This window comes from Sciurus vulgaris, assembly GCF_902686455.1.
Source record: "Sciurus vulgaris genome assembly, chromosome: 2".
NCBI lineage: Eukaryota > Metazoa > Chordata > Mammalia > Rodentia > Sciuridae > Sciurus > Sciurus vulgaris.
The window spans coordinates 189,272,846-189,293,823 of NC_136462.1; the positions used below are offsets into that span (position 1 = coordinate 189,272,846).

The 20,978-nt window shown below is 48.2% G+C and overlaps 1 protein-coding gene across 6 annotated transcripts; it reads left to right on the forward strand.

Moving 5' to 3' along the window:
• The first annotated feature begins 1,226 nt into the window (after window positions 1-1,226).
• TTPAL (alpha tocopherol transfer protein like) lies at window positions 1,227-19,376 on the forward strand. Of its 6 annotated transcripts, none has more exons than XM_079126943.1 (6): window positions 1,227-1,736; window positions 4,921-5,965; window positions 9,926-10,385; window positions 13,324-13,415; window positions 15,197-15,307; window positions 18,040-19,376. In XM_079126943.1, exons 3-6 carry the CDS (start codon window positions 9,941-9,943, stop codon window positions 18,316-18,318), a joined length of 927 nt encoding a protein of 308 aa, XP_078983069.1. In that variant the 5' UTR covers window positions 1,227-1,736; window positions 4,921-5,965; window positions 9,926-9,940; the 3' UTR covers window positions 18,319-19,376. The 6 variants fall into 6 exon arrangements, with proteins under 6 accessions (XP_078983069.1, XP_078983065.1, XP_078983064.1 ...); XM_079126939.1 differs by having other exon boundaries at window positions 1,228-1,736; window positions 9,923-10,385; window positions 13,324-13,517; XM_079126938.1 differs by having other exon boundaries at window positions 1,228-1,736; window positions 13,324-13,517.
• The last annotated feature ends 1,602 nt before the right edge of the window (window positions 19,377-20,978 follow it).

The following is a 20,978-nucleotide window of genomic DNA, read 5'->3' on the forward strand; positions in this document are numbered from 1 at the left end:
CCTGGAGAGCCCCCACTCCCGCATCCATCCTCCCCAAGAGATGGCCACCGAGGAAGCCCCTGCTCCCGCTCCCCGTCATGGGAGAACCGGGAAGAAGTGGGGTGATAACAGCCAGGGGTTTTGAGAACTTGGGGCCATTGCGAGCAGTGGGCAGTGCTGGACTGTGCTCTTCAAAAACCATGCCTGGTTGTCTCAGCAGGGCTTCCTGGGAACACGCACGAGTCACACCCACCTCCCCGGCCTGTTTCCTCGCATCCTTGGCGGGGATGACGGTTGCGATGTAGCGAGAGACCCAGTGGCTTCACCGAGCGCTGCTGGGTCTGCCGCCCTAGGGTTCCACCATCACAGCCCTGCCACCCCTCCTCTGCATGACCATTAGTAAGGGATTTTGCTTCTTTGCGTCGGTTTTCCCATCTGGTAGTCAGAAGGCTCCTGCCCCGCAGCACCGCTGTGGGAATGGTGGAGAGGATGTCCATCAGATGCCGGCACTGGGCCGGGCTGAGTAGGAAGGGGCGCCATCCATGCTGGGTGTTAATACAGCCGATGGTGAGCTGGGCTCTTAGGCTGTAGGGATGGAGCAGGGGCTCTGGGATCTCCACCCCACCCCATCTCCTCACCATTTCAGGCCCTGTGTTGGAAAAGCTCCAGCCAGCTGGGATCCAGAGAGGACGTCCTGTCCCTCCAACTGGCCGTGCTGACTCAGGTTGGGAAATCAATGTGTGAGCATGAAAGCACAGCAGGGCGCTTACCTCTTCTGGGAAATCCACACAGCCAAGCCCTGGGCACTGCTTTACCCCCACGCTCAGAGCTGGCTGGCTCCGCTCTAGGTCCTGGTTCTGGGGCTTGTAAGCCAAAAGCTGGCACACGGAGAAATTGGAGTCCCCGGCACACTGAGGCACACCAGGCTCGAGGGTCACAGGCTTCACATGACCCTCGGATGGAGGACAGGCATCAGGGATCAGGCCTGGCTCTTGCCAAGCCTCTGACTTCCCCCACCTGGCTCTGGACACTTGTCCAGCCAAGACAGGCTCCGGACCACTGGTTGGGCAAGCGGTGACCTCAGATGGGTCAGACCCACCGGGAAAGCATGTTTAAAAGTATAGGACATTTTGTTCTTTAGAATCCCAAGAACCAGAGTGCGAACCCTCCCCACCCACAAGGTAAACCCCTCCCTTGCCCCTCAGGGCCACTTAACTAATTTTGTAACTTCAGGCAAGTTGTTTCACCTCTGTGGGTTCCAGGTTTGCCCTTTGTCAAATGCAGATCCACAGGTGCCCCCACCTCCCAGGGCTAGAGTGAGACTGTGGCCATCAGTGCCAAGGCATCGGCACCCAAGTGGCCGACACTGGGGAGGGGGACTTACTGCCAACAGGGGCACTGGAAGTCAAAGAAAAAACAGGGGTGAGGGCCTGCATTCAATCCTCAGCTTGGAGAAAACCCAAATATAAACCCAGGATGGGAGACATACTGCAGTGGGTGAGGGCACAGACCTGAGAGCCAGGCTGCCTGGGTTCAGATCCAAACTCCTCCACCACTTCCTGTGTGGCCACAGTGGACTTCTGGGAGTCTCAATTTTGTTCTCGTAAAATGGGAATAATCAGAAGAGGGATTTGAGGATTCAATTCAATTAGATGCACTGGAAACAATGCCTGGCAGATAGAAATTGGCCAGGATTTTACTATTTCTAACTGGTCAAATGAGCTTCTAAGGTTAGCAATGGTGCCGAAATCACACAGGTAAGTTTTGTTTCGTTGTTTTGTTTTGTGGTCCTGGAGACAGACCCCAGGGCCTCGCACATGAGTTACATCTCATCCCTCTTTTAAAAAATTGTATTTGAGGCGGGGTTTTGCTAAGTTGCCCAGGCTGGTCTCGAACTTGTGATCCTCCTGTCTCAACCGCCTCGGTAGCTGGGATTATAGGTGCATGCCACCACACTGGGCCTTTTTAAATCTATAGTTCCCCTCCAACCTTTTCTTTTCTTTGCAGTTCATCAGTTGAAGAATTGAGGCTGCTTAATCAGTAGATTCTCAAAGTCTGCATTTTGTCTTTTGCATCCTCATAGAATAATACAACATTTCCAGGCAGATGAGCAACTGGATGAGAGCCAGGCTCTATTCCTTTGGCATAAGAGGTTGTGCTGAAGCACACACATGGCTGAGTTTGTTCTTTTTTTATTGCTATTAAGGGCTATTGTGTTCGATGACCAGATGCTTAGCTCATTGCAGATCTCAAAATGGCAATATTGTATCACTTTGTTTTCATGTGTCAGTTTTAATAATTTTATAGGAAATTGCTTCACTTAGTCTATTATTTGGTTACCCAGTGCTACTGTTTATCTAGGAAAGGTGGAATAAATATGCGATTCTTTCTTCTTATTTACTCAGTTCTCAGTAACATTTCTATGTCTCCTTCGGAAGGTGATCCATTAGTGTTTCTGATGAATGTCACTACAAACTCAGGGACTTAAACATATTTGATGAATTTTGATCAATTGCAATTTTTGCAATTGCAATTATCATTTATTTTTGATATTTGAAAATAATTATTGCAATTATTATCTTAATTGCAGCTGAAATTGTCTCATCAGTGAGTTGACTTTTTTTTTTTTTTTTTTTTTTTTAATGTGCCCCTAACAATAGCTGCCTTGTTATCTGGTGTGACAAGATATTCCAGGATCATCTAATATATTTCCTGCTACAGTTCTGGAATCAACCATTTCTTTAAGAAATTATTTTTTAGTTGAAAGTGACATTTCAAAACTACTATATCTGGGTGCAAGGTATGCTTGTTGCTACTAGATTGGTCATTGTTTCCAGCCCTTTTTCATGGATACAACTCGGTATTAGATAGGTGTGTGCGTGTGTGTGTGTGTGTGTGTGTGTGTGTGTGGTGTTCACATGTCTATCATTTCTCTTAAAAACAGTCTCGAGTTCATACTGATATTTCCAATGCAAATACCTCATTACAGAACTTCTACTTAACTTCTGCTGTTACATCTGTCGCTCATTTCTTCCACACTTGAAGTGTTTGATTCTCAAGGATATGGGGGTTGATGAGATGAAAAGAGTCTATCATTACTGATTTGCCTGAGTCCACTTTACACATACACCCATCTCAGAAGAATGGCAATAACACTAGTACCACTAGACCCAGCTACTTGGGAACCTGAGAATCACTTGAGTCCAGAAGGTCGGAGTGAGCCTGGGCAATAGAACAAGATCCTGTTGCAAACAAACCTGATCCTAGTTGATGGAGCTCTGAGTCACGTGCTCTGGAAACAGCTCAGGCATTTCTAGCCTCCTCCAGCCCACATCCAATGTCATGATCGCTTTCTTCAGATGCTGGAGAGCTGCTTGGAGCCTTCTGAACCAAGACACAGGACAAGCTGCCCTCTGGTGATCTTTCTGCTCGGGAGTGGGCTGAACATAATCAACAGACATTTCATGACACAATGTACCAGAACCTCACACAGGCCATTTTAGTGACTGTTCCAAGGAATTCCTTTTACACATAAAGAAATGGGTCCTTTCAAGGAGTTGTTTTGAGTCTGTCACTTTGGAGTGCCCAAGGCAGAAAAGAAGACCGAGGTTCAGATCGCTATTCAACCACTTAGTTGTCATGTGACCGTGGGGAATTTCTTGTCCATCTCTGAGCCTGTTTCCTAACCTATAAAAAGAAGGAGACAAGCTGCCCACATGACCTTTACAGCAAAGTAAAATCTGGGACTGTGGTGTCAAACAAACCTGAGTTTAATTATGGCTCTTTCCCAGATTATCTTGCCCTTGGGCAACTGATGTCCTCTTTTGCATCTTAGTGTTCTCTTCAGTAAGAGAACCTGGCCCGTTGTTTATGGGGTTGTTGTAAGGCATACTTGAGATCATACAAGTACAGTGCTTGGCATATACAATTGCTCAAAAAGCAGAAAATTAATTGTTATTTATCTGAGACCTTTCTGATTCTGAGCAAATTGGTTCTCTAAAATGCGTCACTAAAGAAGAACAAGAAATAACGACCTCAAGACCAACTTCTCTTCCTGATGTCAGCATCTAGCATTGCAGTCTGGGTTCTGTGAGTCTCAAGTAGGGTCTGGGTTGAGAAGGGGGCGGTTATCCCAAGACCTTGGACAGTACGGTTTGGACAGGGTCATCCCTTGCCTTTTGCTATAAGAGCTGCCATTTTTAAGTACCTATTGTTTGCCTATTTTGGGCAAGGAGTTTCCTCTAAGGAGCCCACTGAATCAGACTTTTGCCCCTGAGAAACTAGAGGCTTTGGGAGTTCAAGTGACTTGGCCAAGCTCACAGCTGGGTGAACATTATCAGATGTCCTTATTCTAATCTCTAAAGTCTGTGACTACCTTGCCTTACATTATAAAAAGTATGCTGTAGATGTCATTAAGTTAAGGATCTTGAGATTGGGAGATTATCCTGGATAATTACAACTGCAACTTTGAGATAATTTGAATTCCTTTTTTTTTTAAAATACATTTTAGATGTTGCTAGACCTTTATTTTATTCCTTTATTTATATGTGGTGCTGAGAATCAAACCCAGTGCCTCATACATGCTAGGCAAACAGTCTACCACTGAGCCACAACCCCAGTCTGGATAATTTGAATTTCTTTTCTTTTTTTTGTACCACCGAGCCACATCTCCAGCCCTTTTATATATTTTATTTAGAGACAGGGTCTCACTGAGTTGCTTAGGGCCTCACTAAATCACTGAGGCTGGCTTTGAACTCATGATCCTCCTGCCTCAGCCTCCCCAGTCGCTGGGATTATAGGCATGTGCCACAGTGCCCGGCAATAATTTCAATTCTGATAACCATTTTAAAAGCATAAGTATATTTCAAAATTTTATTTGAGACATACTTAAATAGTTTATCAGAAATTCAAATTTAACCAAATGTTCTATATTTTATCTAGGAATCCCAGAAATGGTGAATGAGAGAGCAGAGTGTCAAAAGCCAAGATTCCCAGGCCACCCCCACGTTCCTCCCAACACCCAGTCTGGCACCCAGAAGAAACATTTTCCTGGGGACTTCCTGGGTCACTTCCCTCTGGAACTTCCCTTGTCCCTGAGGCAGAGAAAGGAAGAAATTATTTAAGGTCATCCCTTTGGATCTGAAGTTCTTCTGGATCACCGGAATTTCTCTCTAGAAATGGTGTCTTTACTCTGTCTGAGACCGGAAACTAGGAGATTCGACTCAAAATTGCAGTTGCACAAAACATGTATATGTTGGGGGGCGTTAATGGACTAGATGTGATGATAATAAATCCTTTTTCAAACTACCGTTATCTGGAGGGCACTTCATGAAACCTAAAGCAGGAAAGAAGTAATTATCAAATCAGGATCAGATGAAGAAACCGAGGCCAATGAAGAAGAGGGGCTTGTCCAAGTTCACGCTGCTAATGACAGACCCAAGGTTGGAAATCTCTCCCCCTATGAAGCAGCCAGTCCCCAGGGAAGCTGCGATGGGAGGAATTCTGGAATGCTAATCCTGAGGTCTGGGTTTGAATGTCTTTTCTGCAATGGATTGCCACTTTCCTCTTCTTGAAATAGAGGAATTGCACAAATACGAGAATTTAATGCGGCATGGAGGAACACACCAGGTTCGTGGTAGTACGTTCTAGGAAAAGAGCAGCTTCTTTCCTTCCTTCTCTTCTCTGGACCCGGTTCCCCATTCACACGGCGGACCAGGCAGGCCGCCCGGGCGCTCCCGCTTCGCCAGACAGCAAAGGTCCTGCAGGGCGGAGTCGCGGCCGCCAGGTGGAGACAAAGCTCTGGTAACGCTGTGAGAGGTCGCACATGCGCACTCCCGAGCGGCGCCCCGCCTTCCCACGCCCTGCACGTCACTTCCGGCGCGAGGGGCCGGGCTGGCCGGGCGAGGAGTGCGGGTCGGTTCAGTGCGAGCTGCCAGACGAGGCTCCCGCCGCCGATTGACCCGCGCTCCGCCCCGCAGCCGGGCCGGTGAGTGCCCGCGAGCCCGTGCGTGCGCCCCAGGGGCCGAGAAGAGGCTCCCTGAGAGGGAGGGATAACCGGAAGTGGGAGCCGGGGGAGCGAGAGACCCCAGGACATGGGGACACCTGGGGAGGGGGCGACGACCGGAAGTTGGGGGCCTGGGAGGGTTGTCAAGGGGAGATGGGATCCCTGGGGCTCCAGGAGAGATGGCTCCTTGGCCACCGCTGTTGGGGGGTGGGGCGGCGAGGAAGGTGATGCTCCACAAAAGGATGGGCCCCAGGTGGGGAAGATTCCGGCCTCACCTCCGCAGATGGTGGTTGCATCCCATATGTTCGTCCATCCATCATTTAGCAGACGGTTCCTGAGCCACTGTCCGGGCCCTGGAGATTAAAAGCGAAGCACCCGGTGGAGGGTAGAGATATGAGACCGGGGTGGGGCTTGACACTTCCTCCTGCCTCCTAGGTGTGCACCCTTGGGCACATCCCTTAGCTTCCTATCTTCCCCTGGTGTTTACTGAGCCCTGCCGTGTGCCCAGCGAGGGGGATAACGTGATCGTGGCAGGCAAGTTCTCTGCCCGCGTGGATTCTTGGGGACAGTCTGTAAAATGGGAACAATAATCACATAAAAATATTGTGAAGAATAAATAAAGGGCTGGGGAGGTAGCTCAGTGTACATCCCCAGCACTGGGAAAAAAAAAATATTTTTTTTGAGAAAACAAATGTAAACTGTACAACTTAGTGCTTGATGCTTGGTAAAACACAGAAATTCAGCATTATCTCATTTCATCATTCCACTCTAAGTTTCATAAAGCAAAGAATTTTAGTATTTGCTGCTGTTCCTAGTAGTGCCTGACGTGTGGTAGGTGATCAGTAATTATTTGATAATGCATCTTGAAACAGACTCAAGAATTTCATGTAAACACTTGTGACGTTGGACTGCAGTGCTGTGGAAAACTCAGGGATTCACCCCGAGGAAGTCAGGGAAGGCTTCACAAGTGGTTGGGAATAAACAAGGAGAGGAAATTCCAGGGAAGGGGAATCAGTGCATGAAGTATCTGAAGAATTGTGGGTCAGTAGTTTGTTTTGACTGGCAGGGGAGAGGTGGGAGGTGAGGCTGGAGAGGGCCTTGGGGTTTGGTCTGTCACCTGCAAACGCTCAGGTACACTCTGGATTGGGATTGCATACAACTATTGGGTCCCCAACTGGGTTCTGCACAGCTGGAACTGTTCATTTCTCGCTCAGCATACCTCTGCCAAGCACATTAAACTCATTCAGCAAATATGTATGGAGTGCAGACTGTCATACCATGTTAAGTGCTGTCTTTATGGTGATGAACAAGACAGACATGGCTATCAACCACAAATTGCCTACAGACTGTAACAGAGTGAGAAGTGCCGTGCCAAAGAGCTCCTGTGGGGGGCAGCTGACCTGACCTGGGATCCGTGAAGGCTGCGTGCTCTAGGCCACCACCCTCACTCACCTGGATTATTGCAGTAGCCTCTGTGTGGTCTGTTTCTGTCCTCACCCTCTACATTCTTTAAACAGTAGTGACCCTTTTAAACTGTAAATCAGATCTCAACACAAAGCCCTCCATGCTCTCCCATCACTCAGAATGAGAGAGTTCTTACAGGCCTACAAAGCCCTAGCCCCTGGGGTCCAGTAAAGCGCTGAGTTCACTGGCTGGCCTTCCTCACCTTGCTTATTCGCTGTTGCTCAAAAGAGCCAGGCAGATTCCTGCCTCCAGTTCACACTTGTTTCCCCCAGATATGCATGGCTTGCTCCTTCCCCTCCTATGTCACCTAGGTGAGGCCTTCCCTGACTACCCTATTCAAAATTGCAGGCCCTGCCCTGGGGAACATACAGCCAACTTCCCTGTTTTGTTTTTCTGCACAACATTCGGCAGGTTGTGTAGACTGTGTAATTGATTATGTTTACAGTCTTCCCTATCTTCTCTAGAATCTCAGCTCAGTAGGGCAGAATTCTTCCTTTACTTCTGTATGCCTGGAAGAGGGCTTCATACATCCTAAATAAATGCTTGATAACTACTGAGTGAGTGAATTGTCATCTAAGTGAGACTTAAGGGGGATCGATGTGAGTCAGGTGAGGAACTGGAGCAGGAACGTGTCTGGAGCAGGAGGGATCAGGATATGCTCAGGATGAGGACACACCTTTGTGAGAGTGGCAGATCTCAGCTTTGAAGTGACCAAGCAGGTCACTCCGGCTGCAGTGGACTGGAGGGAGTCCAGCCAGGTCCAGCCAGGACCTTAGGAGATGCAGGAACCTGTGAGATGATCCCTGAGTTCCGTGTTGAGCTTGCTTTGGAGGATCGATGGTGGCCCACGGACAAGAGCTTGAACTTTAGAACTGGGCAGACCTGCAGGTACCTTATTCCTGGAATATCAGTCAGCTATTCCATGCAATAGTGTATTGATTCAGATTTTTTGGGAAGCAGACATTATGGGACATGCAATACATGTCCAGTGGGAAGCAGAGACTGTGCTAGATAATGGAGAGGGTGCTGGAGAAGAATATCCTCTAGACAGTGATGCGGGTCTGACCCCCGTGCAGGAGGTTTGGGCAGGGAGAGTGTTCAGGGGCGGTGCAGTGGCAGGAAAGGTGTGACCCTGTAGACAGAGTCTTCAAGCAAGCCAAGGCTAGCTGTTAGAGGACTCTGCATCTCACTCAGTCACAGCTGGGGTACCGTGGGTAGTGTGGCATCCAGTGGCTGGTAGACAGCACCTAGGGCCATTTGACAAGTGTATTTCCCCAGCATTACATCTGCCAGCCCATTTCACAGTCATCACAATGTGTTAAATGGGTACAGGGTTAAAAAAAATTAAACAATACAGTAAACATACCCATTTTAATTGTTCAGTTGCCCAGATCTCTTCCCTCAAGGTAACCATTGGTTACAGTTTTTTATATCCTTCCAGAAAATTTCTGTGCATTCACAAGTGCATATAGGTATATATTTTAAAAACATAAATGTGATTACTTTTGTGTCCTGTTCTTAGCCTCCTTTTTCTATAATATATCATGTCAGTCCATGAAGATCTGGTAATTCCTTTTCATGACTGAATAGTAGCCCATTCTTTTTTTTGGAAGTGCTTGGGATTGAACCCAGGGCCTTGTGCATGCAAGGCAAGCACTCTACCAACTGAGCTACATCCCCAAAGTACCCATTCTTTGTTTGATCCATCCTGATGTGCAGTAAAGATATTTCCAATCATTTATCATTACAATCAGTACTTACAATGGACATGTGCGTGCATTATTTTGCACATGCACATGCATCCCAGAAATGGAATTGCTGAGCCATATGTGGTTTTACATTTAATAGATACTGATGAACTGCCCTCTGAAGGTGCTACGTCAATTTATCCTGCCAGTATTCCAAAGAACCCGCGGTTTGTTTTTGCCAGTGTGGATCACAAAGTCTCTTCCTTGCTTCTTTTTGGTGGGTGTGGGTGGGGGGTACTGGGGATTGAACCCGGGGTTGCACTATCACTGAACTACAGCCTGAGCCCTTTTTATTTTCATTTTTTAATTTTGAGGGAGTGTCTCACTAAGTTGCCCAGGCTGACCAAACTTGCCATTCTCCTGCCTCAAAGTTGCTGCGATTACAGGTGTGTGCCACCACTCTTGGCTTCAAGTTAATTCACTTTTCTGTGATGATGAGTGTGGTCAAGCACCTATTCATACACTTGCAGAGAAGTCCGTGGTGTCTGGTGAGCAGTGCATGTATTCAGCCATAGCTGCCAGGGCGCCTGGGAGGAGACTAACTGCAGGGATCTGGGTTGGACCTGGGCCTATGGTTCAGGTCCAGTTCCTTCCTCTTCAAGAATCACTGCCCCTGAGGTTATTTAGCTCTGAAAAAACAAATACTACTATCCCCATATCTTGCCATCCTGGACTTCAAAATGGGCAGTGCTGAGCTTTCTTAACTTCACATGGGCTTCTGTGTCAGCAGGGACCTTGGTAGCTAATGTCAGAAGAAAGTGACTCTCTGAGAACCAGCCCTTCTGCGGCCTCGCTCTCTGAAAATGAACTGCCACCACCACCCGAGCCCCCTGGCTATGTGTGCTCCCTGACAGAAGAACTGGTCACCAAAGCCCGGGAAGAGCTGCAGGAGAAGCCGGAGTGGAGGCTTCGGGACGTGCAGGCCCTGCGGGACATGGTGCGGAAGGAGTACCCCAACCTGAGCACGTCCCTTGAGGATGCCTTCCTGCTGCGCTTCCTCCGCGCCCGCAAGTTTGACTACGACCGGGCCCTGCAGCTCCTGGTCAACTACCACAGCTGCCGCAGGAGCTGGCCGGAAGTCTTCAGCAACCTGAAGCCATCGGCCCTCAAAGATGTCCTCGATTCTGGTTTCCTCACTGTGCTGCCCCACACTGACCCCAGGGGCTGCCACGTCCTCTGCATCCGCCCAGGTATTTCCCTAGACTGCGCGGGACGTGGGTGTGGTCTCTGAGATTGTCCTGCACCCTGCCTTGGCTCCTAGTCCCTTCCCCACTCTGTTAGTTGAGGCTCTTTTGATTTTAGATAATAGAAACCTGCTGAAACTGACTGAAGACAGAAGGGAGGACGTGGTCAAGCGAGGCAGGAATATCAGCTAGACCCAGAGGCCAAGAGGTGCGTCGGCTCTTACCCGGCCCTACAGTAAGAGCCAGTCTAAGACAGCCCACCTGCCTGCGTGTCCTCTGGCCACACATTTCTGCTACCCCTGGTGTATCCTCTTCACACTTCTGTAGACTGGCTCTTGCTGTCTCTGTGCACAAGGCCAACTGACACCTCTCGGCTCTTAGGTTCACCTGGCCACCAGTTCACGCCCCTCGGTGCACATTCTAGATTCCCAGTGGGGTAGAGAGTGCCGAGCTGAGGGGTCTGCCTCGAGTCTAGGATACAGGCGCAGCTGCCAGGACCGCCTCTGCCCCTCCCCTGTGAGTGGCGGAAGCACAGATGTCAGCGAGAGGTTGAGGACTGGACAGGCACGTGCCTCGCCCACCCTCCTTTCTTTCCTCTGCTTTGTTAAGCTCTGATGGGATTTGCTTTATTTTTATTTATTTTTTGCAGTGATGGGGATGGGGCGCAGGGCCTCATGCATGCTAGACAGGTGCTGTACCCCTGAGCCACGCTGCAGCCCCCAGAGTCGTTTTTTTGAATATTAGCACTTCATAGTAGTCATCAGGGTATATTCCTTTTTCTTAAAGTTCATTTCCTTTGATGTACAAAAAAAAGTATGAGTAGACCCAAAAGTAAATATACATTATTGTTTGTTGAGACCATTATTTAGTTCTCCATATTAACTTTACTATCCAGACGTCAGAAAGCAGGCAGCAGTTTAGAGATCGGGAGAGAAAACCGAAAAACTTTTCTGCCATATTTATTCTTCTCATTTTGTTGGCACAGTAGTTAGCAGTAGGGGGCAGTTCCCTGCCGACTTCCCAAGAGGCATTTGGAACATTCCGAGCTTTGGACACAGCGACTAGGGGGTGCTAGAACTTCAGCCTTCTAAATCTTCATCCTGTTCTCTTCCATGTCGCCAAATGCACTGTCACGGGGGCGTGTTCCCTGCTCCACCCACAGCCTCAACATTTTCCATCGGAGCAGAGCTCAGAGAAAAAGGGAAAGATAGATTGCAGTGTTCTTCCCAAGCAAGCCAGGAAATGAGAACATGCTGGCAGCCCTGGTGCGCACAAACGCCTCTTCAAGGGACTTCTGATGGGGAGCGACACCTCCCTGTGCTTCCTCTGCCGTTAAGCCCCACGTCACTGTTTCCTTTCTCATTTATCAAACTCTTTGGAAACTAGACCCTTCTTTCCAGCCCTTACGATGAACCAGGCAGTGTTAATGGCTTTACCTGCTGTTGATGGGCACTTTCTGAAATTAGAGGTGTTTATTTAAAATAAGCAGTGCAGTGCAGATTTCAGGGCACCAGGAGACCTAGAAACCAGGCAGGAGGCTCTTCTGCTCTCTTCTCTCTCTTACATTCAACATGTAAGAATATTACAGAACAGCAGATGTTACCACACTGGTCGCCTCTTGTCCTGATGGTTCCTGCCCTTTGCTGGTGAGATGAATAGCTTCTCCACGTGGGTGGAGCAGGCCTGGACCCTCCTTACTGACCCAGCTTCTTAGGAGGAGGCATATATACAAAGTTCTCTTCTCAGCTGGGTTTTGGCGTTGCCTTTTTATAAGCTCTTTGGGGACATATGTGATTGAAAAGATGGCATCCAGCTATGCAGAGGCAGGTTTAATTGGCAGCAACACTAAATAGCCTGCTGGCACAATTTTTGTACAAAGAATTTTCTTAGGGATTTTGTGCATTTTACATGTCTCCTTGGTGGTAACCCTGTGAAGTTTTACTGTTCTAAGAAAGGGGTATACAGGTGGTGGTGGAATTTTCTTGAGAATAATGGTTAATAGTCAACAAATACTGTCATTTTTATCTTTTTCCCAAAGAGAAGCAAGACTCATTAAATACGTGGGAAGTATTAAACACGACACAGGGTCTGCTGGGACTGTACAGCATCATTTCCCATCCTCACCACACCCCTGAAGTTGGTATAGAAGTTAGGGCTCACTCTTTGGGTGGCAAGTGACAGAAAACCATCTTAGGTCAGCTGAAACAACAAAGATAACTCATTTTTTCAGATAACTGACATTAGGGCACAGGGGGGTCAAACAGCTCTGGAAAGCTGTCTCCCTGCCCACTGACCTCAGCATGGACTTCATTACGAGGTCAGCTCTGGCCTCGTGGAGCTCCTGAGTGGCGGGGAGAGCTCGTCCCTTTCCCAAGGGTCAAGGTGCCAGAAGTAAGACTCCTGGGCTCTGTGCAACCTGGCTTTGTCCTCATTGTGACCAGGAGGATATAACACCAGAGGGCCAACCAGTCCCCAGGCACTTTTTCACCTCTAGAGTCAGGGGTCACCTCAGGTCTAAGCAAACTGCATGGCAAAAGTGGGAAAAGGTGTCTCCCCAGGGAGTCAGGACAGTGTTATAAAGATACCCGAGGCGTCCATGAAGATGGTGTCCTTGTTCTCTTCTTAAGAGGAGGCAGAGGCTCAGAAGCTTGAGCTTGCTCAAGGTCCCACGGCTAATCAGGTTCAGACCCCCAGGAGGTGAGGCTTCAGAACACGCGCTTTTAACCTTAATGCTCAACTGTATTTCCGTTTCTTAATGCACTGCTAGTCTGGAGTTAAGAAATGTCAGCCACTGCATAAAGCCCATTTATAACCTAAGTAGCTTTGTGGCCACACAAATATCTTTCTTTTCCATTTGAGACAACAGTTTTAGACAGGAGGTAAATCTTTTCTGATCACTTGTTTCTGTTCATTTCTATAACCTGCTGTTCCTCTTATACCGTAGACAGATGGATACCAAGCAACTATCCAATTACTGAGAACATCCGAGCCATATACCTGACATTAGAAAAACTCATTCAGTCTGAAGAAACCCAGGTGAATGGAATTGTAATTCTTGCAGACTACAAAGGAGTGAGCTTATCAAAAGCATCTCATTTTGGCCCTTTTATAGCCAAAAAGGTGATTGGCATCCTCCAGGTATGGCCCGTTTGCCGTGTGCCCGTTCTGCGATCGCTTTGGCTTTCCCCAGGGCCCGTCCTGCAGGTCTCTTGCAATTACACAAACTCCACTTCTCCCCTGCAGTGGGAAATCACCAGCCATTTTCTGTGGCTTCCTCAGGTCTCCAGTCATTTGGGGAGAAGTTACCTTCTATCTGGATAAGAGCAGAGTTTGGGCAAGAATCAAAAACAGGCAAATGCTTTCTGCCTTTCTGTGCATGTACATGCGGGTGTGCAAAAGGCAAAGGAGGAATTTTCCTAAAAAAAATAAATAAATTGTCCTGCCCAAGTGCTGTAGCCTCTCCTGCCTTCTACGGAACTGGTACTTGGGTTCTGTGGGATTGTGTTTTGGGCAGAGGCCTCACACCTAGGCTTCGTGGTTTAGAACTCAAATTGCTGGGAACAGGAAGGTTCCTTACACACGTTTAGTAGTTCACAAAGTGCTATTATCACCATTGTAACCTGTTCAGTCCTTCGAAGATTCCTCTGAATTAGTCAAGGCAAGAATTCTTTTTCCTTTTTTGATAGACAGGGAAACTGAGACTTAAAGAGGATAGAGTCTGGCCAGAGGGTCACAGCTATGACAGGTTTGGATTCCTTGTCGTTCTGACCATGCTCCCAGTGTGCTGCAGATGCTGCCTCTGAACGGTGGGCCCCAGTGGTTACAGCATCACCTCTCACTTGAGTTCACAAGTGTGTTTAAGACCACTTTATTATTGTAAATTTGATTTCTAGCTTTGAGCAGTACTCTGGCTTTTCTTAGCTTCCACTCTGTTTTGCTTTTTGTTTTTGTAGTGCTTGGACAGAACCAAGGTCCTTGCACATGTTAGGCAAGTGCTGAACCATGAGCCACACCCCAGCCCTCTGCTCTGCTCTGATGTCTGCTGCTGAACGCTGCATGCAGTGTCAGATAGAGTGGATCAGTGTTTTCCTGGTGCTTTAAATCCTGCAGCCGGGTGAGGTGGTGCACGCCTGTAATCCCAGCTGCTCGGGAGGCTGACAGGAGGAGCCTGAGGCCATCCTGGGCAACTGAACGAGACCCTGTCTCAAAATCAGATAAAAAGGGCTGAGGGTTGAGTGCTTCGTTAGCTTTGCAAGGCCTTGGGTTCACTCTCCAGTACCACAAAACAAAAATCTTCCAGAAGGGGCAGAAGTCCCAGGCCTAAACCAGTTTGGGAACTGTGGAATAGCAAATCCCTCTCTTAGGCGTTTTACCACCACCATCTCCATATGAGAGGACTGCAGTTACAGAAACCTATGTCCAGTCTACTGACTTACCCAGACTCACCTGCCATGGAACCCTTGTCTGCACCACACCTACCGCTCACCCAGAAGTATGCTGAGGGCAGCTCTGAGCCAGGAAGTCTGGTTTGCCAGCTCCATCCGTGTAGACTCAGATCCTTGCTGGCTGACGAGGAGCCACTCTGCCTGTTTGCCTGACTCTCTTCTGACCCAATCTTGGCTTCCAGGAGAGACTTCCACAAAGGCTAGTCCTCCCGTTTAGCGACCCCTCCCCCCGGTCTGTCTTTGATGAGACCACGAGAATGGAACCAGACTGATGTGGGCCGGACGTGAAGGTTGAATATGGGAGTCCAGCTGCAGAAGGGGCAGTTTACAGATGCCGCAGATGTTCTAATGCCCCTTTCCCTTCCCCCACAGGATGGGTTCCCCATTCGGATAAAAGCAGTCCATATAGTGAACGAACCTCGGATATTTAAAGGCATTTTCGCCATCATAAAACCATTTCTGAAGGAGAAAATAGCAAACAGAGTAAGTGACAGTCCTCGTGACTTCCAGCGCCTTCATCTTTTTCCTGCCATGATTTGCTTGTGACAGCTAGTACTTAATCGTGTTTGCCCTGGAACTAACTTGGAAAGTCAGATAAATATCAATGAATAGTCTTTTTTATAAGGGGAAGATGAAATTAATAAGAAGCCAATATTTGCCAGCAGAGAGAGCAGAGTCAGGATTTGTATTGTAAGTGCCCTCTCTGCTCTGTAAACACCTAGACTTTATGGGGTTCTGGCTTAGGTGTTGTGAGCCGATGTTGCATTTTATGTGTAAGAGGATGTGGAAAGGGGAGGAACCGAAGAGAGTCACAGGGCAGATTGCTGAAGAGTTAAGGATCATTTGCTGTGTGCCGCTGTGTACTCCTGCAATCCCAGCAACTCAGGCTAAGTCAGGAGGATCACAAGTTTGAGGTCAACCTGAGCAACTTAGTGAGACCCCACTCAAAATAAAAACTTAAAAGGGCTGGGGAAGTGGCTCAGTGGTAAAGTGCCCTGGGTTCAATCCCTAGTACTACAAAAATAAAAATTAAAAAACCCTGCTGTTTCAAGAGCCAGGCATGGCGGTATGTACCTGTAGTCCCAACTACTTAGAAGCTGAGGCAGGAGGATCTCTTGAACCCAGGGTTTGAGGCCAGCCTCGACAGCACAGTGAGACCCTGTCTCAAAAACAAAAAATCTGTTTCATCCTTTCTGTTTACCTGATTTGTCATCTTACTGTGTAGTTAGTAAAGCAATTCGAGGTTTCTGAGATATGTGGGGTTTTAACTTAACTCTTGGGCTAGATCTTACCTGCCTGTAATCCCATTGACTGAGGAGGGAAGCTAGCCTCAGCAACTTAGTGAGACCCCATCTCGGAATAAAAAATGAAAGAGTCTGGGGGACGTGGCTCAGTGGTGAAGCACCCGAGTTCAATTCCCAGTGCCAAAAAAAAAAAGGATAGCTCTTCCTTTGTTCTTTCCTCCATGCTTGCTTTCTTTCACGATAGTGAGGATTCAACTCAGGGGTATTCTACTAGCGAGCTACATCCCCAGCCCTTTTTATCTTCTATTTTGAGACCTTAAACTTGCAATCATCCTGCCTTGGTCTCCTGAGTAAACTGGGATTATCATCTGGCTGGGGTAAATGATACTTTAACACATAAGTCTTAGCCAGGCGCACTGACTTGAGAGGCTGAGGCAGAAGGATCACAAGTTTAAGATCAGCCTGGGCAATTTAGCCTGACCCTGTCTTAAAATAAAAGAACTGGGGATGTAGCTCAGTGGTAGAGCACTTGCCTAGCATGTGCAAAAACTGAGTTGAATCCCCAGTAGAACAAAACAATAAAAGATAAACTAAAGGACAGATCTTCCTTTCTGACCCAGAAGAGCCCTTTTCCTCTTCACCTTTCCCAGGACCACTGATCGAAATGACCTAAACATAGGTAGGAACATGGTGGTCACTCCAAATACTAGGCCCTCAATTTTATACTCTTTTTCAAAAAAAGAAAGCATATACCAATAGAGAACCCCAAAGTTGCAAGAGAGGGAACTTAAAATCCAGATCTAGCTCTTTCCCTATTTTATCAGCTCAGGGGTGAAGCCCAGGTATCTGGGTTTAAAAATCTCCCTAAGTAATCCTGTGCACAGCTAAGCTGAGAGCCACTGATTTAATGGCCTCCTTACACGGGTGTGAACCTGTGTTGGTTCCTGAAGATTCTGTTTGGAACCTGACCCTACATAGCCTTTGCACAGGTCTTTTACATCTGTGAAGTGCCCTTATTTGTGGCCTGTGATGTTGTTTGTTCTCCCTCGTGTGTTCATTTATTCATTCAAAACTATTTATTGAGCTGGGTGGGTGGCTCACACCTGTAATCCCAGTGGCTCAGGAGGCTGAGGCAGAAGGATCAAAAGTTCAAAGCCAGCCTCAACAACTCAGTGAGGCACTAAGGAACTCAGTGAGACCCTGTCTCTAAATAAGATACAAACTAGGGCTGGGGATGTGGCTCAGTGGTCAAGTGCCCCTGAGTTCAATACCTGGTACCAAAAACAAAAACAAAATTTTAATTTTAAAAAACTATTGATCAACTGCTGTGTGCAGAATGAGCAAAATGAGCGAAATCCCTTCCCCTAAGCAGCTTACACTCTGAGACACTCAGATGATGGGCCACGTATGTTACCTAGTATTAGAATGGGAAAAGTGCTTCAGACAGAAAGAAACCAAAGAAAGGGGACAGTGAGTGTGAAGGGCTTCAGAGGCGGCCCTGGAGGAGCAGCTCGGAGGCTGGTGTGACTGGCCAAGGAACGATCAGGGGAGTCAGAGAGTTAACGAGGCCAGGTGGTGAGGAGCCTCTGGCTGGCCATCTTCTCGAAGGCAGGTCAGGAGGAGTGACATGCCCTAACCAGCACTGAAAGCCTGGGGTCTGGGGGGATGAGGGTGGGAGCGGGGTGACCAGGTGGGAGGCTAACATGGGACTCAGGAGAGGAGTACTGGAGGCCTGGCACCATTAAGGAGGTCGCCAAGTGGTTGGATCCTGGAGGTGTTTGGAAGGCCACCAGGGTATGTGGTAAAGGAAAAGAGAAGTAAGGCTACTCCAAGCTTCTCAGGCTGAGGAACTGGGTCAGTGCAGCTGACCTTCCTTCATTCCACGCACATCCGAGCACCTGCCGTGAGAGAGATTGCTGCATTACTGATTCACCCGAGAATGTCTGTCCTTTTTATTTCATTCCCTTTTAGTTCTTCCTCCATGGGTCCGACCTGAACTCTCTTCACACAAACCTCCCGAGAAACATTCTCCCCAAGGAGTACGGGGGCACCGCAGGAGAGCTGGACACTGCCAGCTGGAGCGCTGTGCTGCTGGCCTCAGAGGACGACTTTGTGAGAGAGTTCTGCCAGCCTGTCCCCGCCTGCGACAGCATCCTGGGCCAGGCGCTGCTGCCTGAGGGACTGGCCTCGGACGTGCCGTGTGACGACTCCGTGCGAGCCGTGAAGTCACAGCTGTACTCCTGCTACTAGTCAGTCCCCTGGGAGTGTCGCCATGTTCAAACCCTATCATCCATAGGACTTATGGTCTGAGGCCCCGGTCCTGCTCCTCGTAATGAAACGGCAGCATGAGGAACCGTCTGAAGACCTTTGCGGGTGAGCCCTGCTTGGGGTGAGCCTTTGGTTACTTAGATTATCCAGGGATGACATGGAAAATTTCCCCAGTGAGCCCCACACAGTTGGATTTGAAGTTACATCTAGTTCTTATGCATCTTGGAAGCAAGAAAAGTCAGGACCGAAGTCATTTTGATGCCACTTTCTAGGAGAAGACAACACAAGTGGCCAGTCAGCACTACTCCTCTGAAACAGCTTGGCCGAACCTGCAAGGTGGCCAGATGTGAAGCTTTGGGAGTCTGCCTTTTAAAAGAACCCTTGCTGAAGACCCCGTTGCTCATCAGGAAACTTCCCATTCCAGGTCCATCACTGGGTTTGGAAAGCACCTTGCCTGCTTTGTGGAGCACCAGGACCTAAGCACCTCTTCCTGATGAGATTGGGAAGCCAGAGACTTCAGAGCATCCCTGGGGTTCACTGGTTGAATCTTGCAGTAGAAATATCCCCCAAACCCATAAAGCCTTAGCCCTGGTTCAGTCGGGTCAGACCGGGTCCTAGAAGTATAGAATCTTGCTCATTGTAAAACACTGGATCCTAGGCTTGTGTACCTAAAAGGTTTCTGGCCTAGGAGTCAGAGACCTGGGCTGCGGGTATGTGACTGCACAAGACACAGGCCCCTGTGGGTCTCACTTTCTCGCCTAGAAAACGAGGCTGGATGAAATGATGCCGAGGGGCCCTTTGGGCACAGAAGTTCTGGTATTTGGTTTAGCTACTAGTAAGTTATCTGCCTGGAGAGATGGCTGTCTAGATAGAGGTGGTCACATCTGGTTTTTTACTGTACACACAGACCTTTCCATGAAGAAGTAGTGCCATCTGGTCCTGCCTTTAAAAAAACTAGTATGTGCATTCCTAGGACTCAGTGACCCAACTTCCTTTTTGTAGTGATGGTTAAATATTAAAGGATGGCTTCTGTGAGGTGACCTGAATGTTGTAGGAATTCCTTCCATCCCTCAGACCCTGGTAGGATTTGGTAAACACAGCGATGGTGGTTACAGTACTTGGGCTTCTTAAATCTCATCCCTGGAAACATACACACACATGGGCGGGTTGTTGCTGGGTCACCTCTGGGGCCTCTGCCTTCCCAGACCCCCTGAAGAGTGACGGTCTTTCTGCTCTGGGAGGACCAGTCAGCCTGAATGGCAGTTCTGTATTCCAGCATTTTAGACCCTACCTGTCAAGATTTCAGCTTTAACCCAGCCATCAAGTTAGGTGTTTCATCTGATGGATTTCGAACTGTTTCCTTTCATATGTGATCATGATATTAAGTAGTGGAAAGTACTATTTGTCACACCTGTACCTTCTCTGTACATTTATTAGAATAAGCAGGCAAGGCAGACGGTTCCATTAGGGAGAGAAACAGCACTCTGAAAATCAAAGGTCTTTATTACTAAGCTATTCAAGTTTATAGCACTTTCAGAAATGCTTAAGTTGTTGGTGGAACTTAATTTACTTACCTCATTTAATGCCAATTCCAGGGAAAGTTCTTTCCACCGTAGAGACTAACCCTGAATCTTCCAAGGTCTTGGCTGAACTGGAAGTGCCAAAATATACCCCTCTGGCTTCCATTAGTTCTGGCTGAAAGCGATGTGACTGGCATTGCTGAATAGACCTGGGCTTCAGTAGAATGGCGAAGTACGTGGTTCAGAACACAGAGGCCTGGATGGGAAGTTGGTTAGAGACTCTCTTAGGTCCCAGAGAGAAAATGTGTACATGAAGTGGGGGACACACACACAAACTGCTAGACAGAGGGATGAACTTTTGGCTCCACCAAGTGACCAAGGTTTATATCTTGCATCACATTCCTGGCCAATGGCCCTTGTTTATGTGACTAAACATGAGGATGGCCAGGCTCACCTGGAGAGATAGTTCAAAGGCCAGAAGGGATATTGCCTGTTTCCCCAGCCTTTCCAGTTAGGTGAGAGGTCTCAACCTAGATTTGTCTGCCTCCTGGAGCTGCTGGGCATCGTGCTGGCTCAAGAGAGAGATCAAATGGTCTTGGCACTTCAGGAGGTGGGAAGCAAGCTGCCAATCCAGGATCTCCCTGGTGGAAGGCAAGGCAAGGCAGTGGGGCAACCGGTCGGGCGCAGCAGACCTGGCTTCACGGTGGACACACCGCGGCCTATGGTGAGTGCCTTCCTTCAGGGAACTTTGGTTCAAACACCAGGCATAAACTTTCCCATGTACAGGTAGGGAGGTATTGGGAAGGCACAGGGATACAAACTGGTATAGCTGATTTCCAGCTACATCCTGCTACATATGTGCCCCTGAACACCCCTGAATCATCATGACCCAGGAGACCTATATCCTGAACCCTAAGCCCTGTGCTCCTGGCTTCACCACCACAGGGACAACCCTTTTTACTGCCATCTGGGATTTTAGGAAATTCTGGTCTGAATGTATCAGTAAAGCTTCCAAAATGAATGTGTTAGCTTGGGACTATGGGACTTTTCTTTCTCTTCACCAATTCCCCTACAGGACTTCTGGAAAACTTGGTTTCTTCCTAGAAATCTATTCTACCGTTA

What these genes read in the sequence shown, in the direction of transcription:
- TTPAL (XM_079126939.1), top strand. Translation starts at nt 9,941, where the DNA reads ATGTCAGAAGAAAGTGACTCTCTGAGAACCAGCCCTTCTGCGGCCTCG. An exon ending in AGGTGATTGGCATCCTCCAG is followed by an intron (nt 13,518 to 15,196) that starts GTATGGCCCGTT and finishes CTTCCCCCACAG; the next exon opens with GATGGGTTCCCCATTCGGAT. An exon ending in AGGAGAAAATAGCAAACAGA is followed by an intron (nt 15,308 to 18,039) that starts GTAAGTGACAGT and finishes ATTCCCTTTTAG; the next exon opens with TTCTTCCTCCATGGGTCCGA.